The 2,651-nt window shown below is 37.5% G+C and overlaps 1 protein-coding gene across 1 annotated transcript in view; it reads right to left on the bottom strand.

Annotated features, from left to right (window-relative positions):
• LOC109850110 (cation/H(+) antiporter 20-like) overlaps positions 1-2,651 on the bottom strand; it is a 23,381-nt gene that overhangs the window by 3,108 nt on the left and 17,622 nt on the right. The window contains 3 exon segments of the mRNA XM_020420032.1: positions 1-5; positions 7-144; positions 1,498-1,931. The exon segment at positions 1-5 is cut by the window's left edge and continues 415 nt beyond it. Coding sequence (XP_020275621.1) covers positions 1-5; positions 7-144; positions 1,498-1,931 — 577 coding nt within the window.

Below are 2,651 nucleotides of genomic sequence, written 5' to 3'. Positions count from 1 at the left end.
GGATGAGCCTTGGAGTTTGCGGTGATTGATGGGGTGGTGGCGGCGGCGAGCAGGTTTGTAGATGGCCATGACAGTTGGGGTTGTGATGAAGGTGGTGAAGAGGGCCATTAGGACTAGAATTGCAAATATCTCATCGTTTAGAACCTGCATCATGAATAGAGCCAAGATTAAATAGTGGGATTCACCGGTGTCATCAATGCGCAATGCGGGGCACAACCTTCCTTTATGCGCACATGTGCAAGGCGCAATGCGAAGCACGCGCCCGAATGAAGCGAGGCGGACCCCGCACACATAATTTTTCAAGATAAATAATCAAGCAAGAAGGAACATTTTTATAAATCTTCACATAAAAATATGTCGAGATTACTACCAATCTTACTTCAAAATGCTAACCTGCCCAACATAGCAGAAAGTTCATAACATTCCAAATCAAAAGTCAAATCAGACTAATATCGAAGACAAATCAGATAGTAATATAGAACGATTTAGAGTTCTTAATCATGCCTACTAAAATGGCCTGATGGGTTTATTTTTCTTTTAAGAATATAGGTTACAGGTGTAAAGAACACAATGAAATGCTATTTATTTTTCTTTTGGGATATAGGTTACGGGTGTAAAGAACCCAATGAAATGCTAAAGAATAAAAATATACGAGTCTATGTCTTGTACGCACCAGCATCCTTGCGGCACTTGTGAGGCGCAAAAATGCGCTGCCGCCTTAGATGTGAGGCGGTTAGCCATTGCCCGCATCGCAATGCGCATGAGGCGCAATAAGACATGCGTCTTTGATAACAATGGGGTTCACAAAGAAATTTATTGTTTTATTTTGTAGAAACTTAATCAATTCTTAACACTTATATATCAGATACCCAAATGAAGTTATGTCTCTTAATTTTTTTCCTTTATGCCTCTCGATAGATGTCATATATCCTTTTTGATATACATTAAATTGTATAAGTAACCAGCAAAATAAATCTTGTTGCTAATCGGATTGTGATCAAATTGAAAGATGGTTACTAGTTCCTATGTTCGTTTGACATATACCTTAAAAAAAAGACATCGATCGATTGTTAGAAAAATAAATTCTAAATGATCTTTCCCATAGCTTTAATCAAGATTCGACTGTACTGCTAATTGACTTTATAGCAATAAGTATGTGAAACTGTGACTCCAAAAGCAGTGAAATAGTTCAGACAATATGCATAGAAAGTTAATATGAGAAAGAACCAAAAGAAAATTCAAAAGTCTGTTACTATTTCGCAAGATTCAACTGAAATTAATCAGATAGCACCAAAACTGGAAATAGATGAAGGTAAAATTCTTTTGGAAAAAATAAAGTCAAATAAAATCTTAAATCATTTCGTCAAATTTAAGAAGCTAGCCCAAACTCCTTATTCGATTTTCTCCCCAGAATTGATCACTGCACTATTTAGCAAGCTAACACATGCTTCAATTTCCTTCAAAACCAACAGAAAAAAGAAAGTAAGAAATTTTTACCTTCCTCTCCTTCCCAATATTAAGCACAATAAGCTCCACGAGCCCTTTAGTATTCATCAACACCCCCAATGTCGCCGCCTCCCTCACCGGAATCCGGCACAACAATGCCGCCCCAAACGTTCCCATTATCTTCCCGAAACATGCTGTCGCGATCACCATTGCCAGCAGCCCCCACGCCTCCATTCCCTGGATCTTTGTCACGTCTGTCTTGAGCCCGCTCGACGCAAAGTAGAGAGGGAGGAGGAGGCCGGAGACGAAGTCCTCAATTCTCTCAATGAGTCGGCCCGTGAACTCTCCATCCTTGGGGATGGTGAGGCCAAAGACGAAGGCGCCGAAGATGGAGTGAATGCCGATGAGGTCAGTGAAGAAGCCGGAGATTAGGACGCAGGTTAGAGTGAGGCAGACCCACGATTCACTTATTCCCCCTGCTTCACCTGCAATTTATACGTATATTTGTTTGATTAAGTCCAAAATAAACGTTAAGAGCAAGAATCTTGATCTCTTTGCTTGTTAATATAGTTTTCGATTTTTTAAAAAAAAAGTGATGCTGCCTAAAATCTTCTCATGCACCCTCAGAAATAGGCTGTCAAGTATGTTAAAACATAAAATTATAACTTCTACATCTGAATTTTAGAAGCTCTGATGCAGTAAAATTCAGTATCATCTAGTTTCAAGTGAATTTGAACAAATTAAGTTTAAACAATTATTTTTCTTTAAAAGCTAAGGTAATTTTCATTCTCTTTCATCCTTTTACCTAGAAAAATATTTTCTTTACATGACTGATGAAAATAGTTCCAAAGGTTTCAAAAATAACACCTTCAGTTTCAATTTTTGCAAAATGATATACATTTAAACCAGCAGTTATGATCTGGATATATTCTAATGTTCTACATTGCAGCAACTTGTTGTAGTGATACACCAACCAGCATTTAGGGATACCTTGGTATCGTTTACTCTTTATTTTCATAATATAATAAAAATTGTTAAATACATGATCTAAGCAGCATATTTAATTAGAATCTGAAAATTTTAAACGTCTAGAAGATCTTTTGTAATTTAAACAAATTACTAGATATTTCATGTCATTTCTCCAAACGGTTAAGAAATATGTATGGCCTCACCTTCTGCTCTTCTCGCCACCCAAGCCATCGCCG

Source organism: Asparagus officinalis, chromosome 7 (genome assembly GCF_001876935.1).
Source record: "Asparagus officinalis chromosome 7, Aspof.V1, whole genome shotgun sequence".
Lineage (NCBI taxonomy): Eukaryota > Viridiplantae > Streptophyta > Magnoliopsida > Asparagales > Asparagaceae > Asparagus > Asparagus officinalis.
The sequence above is the reverse complement of the archived record's forward strand: the minus strand, read 5'-3'. Positions and strand labels throughout refer to the sequence as shown.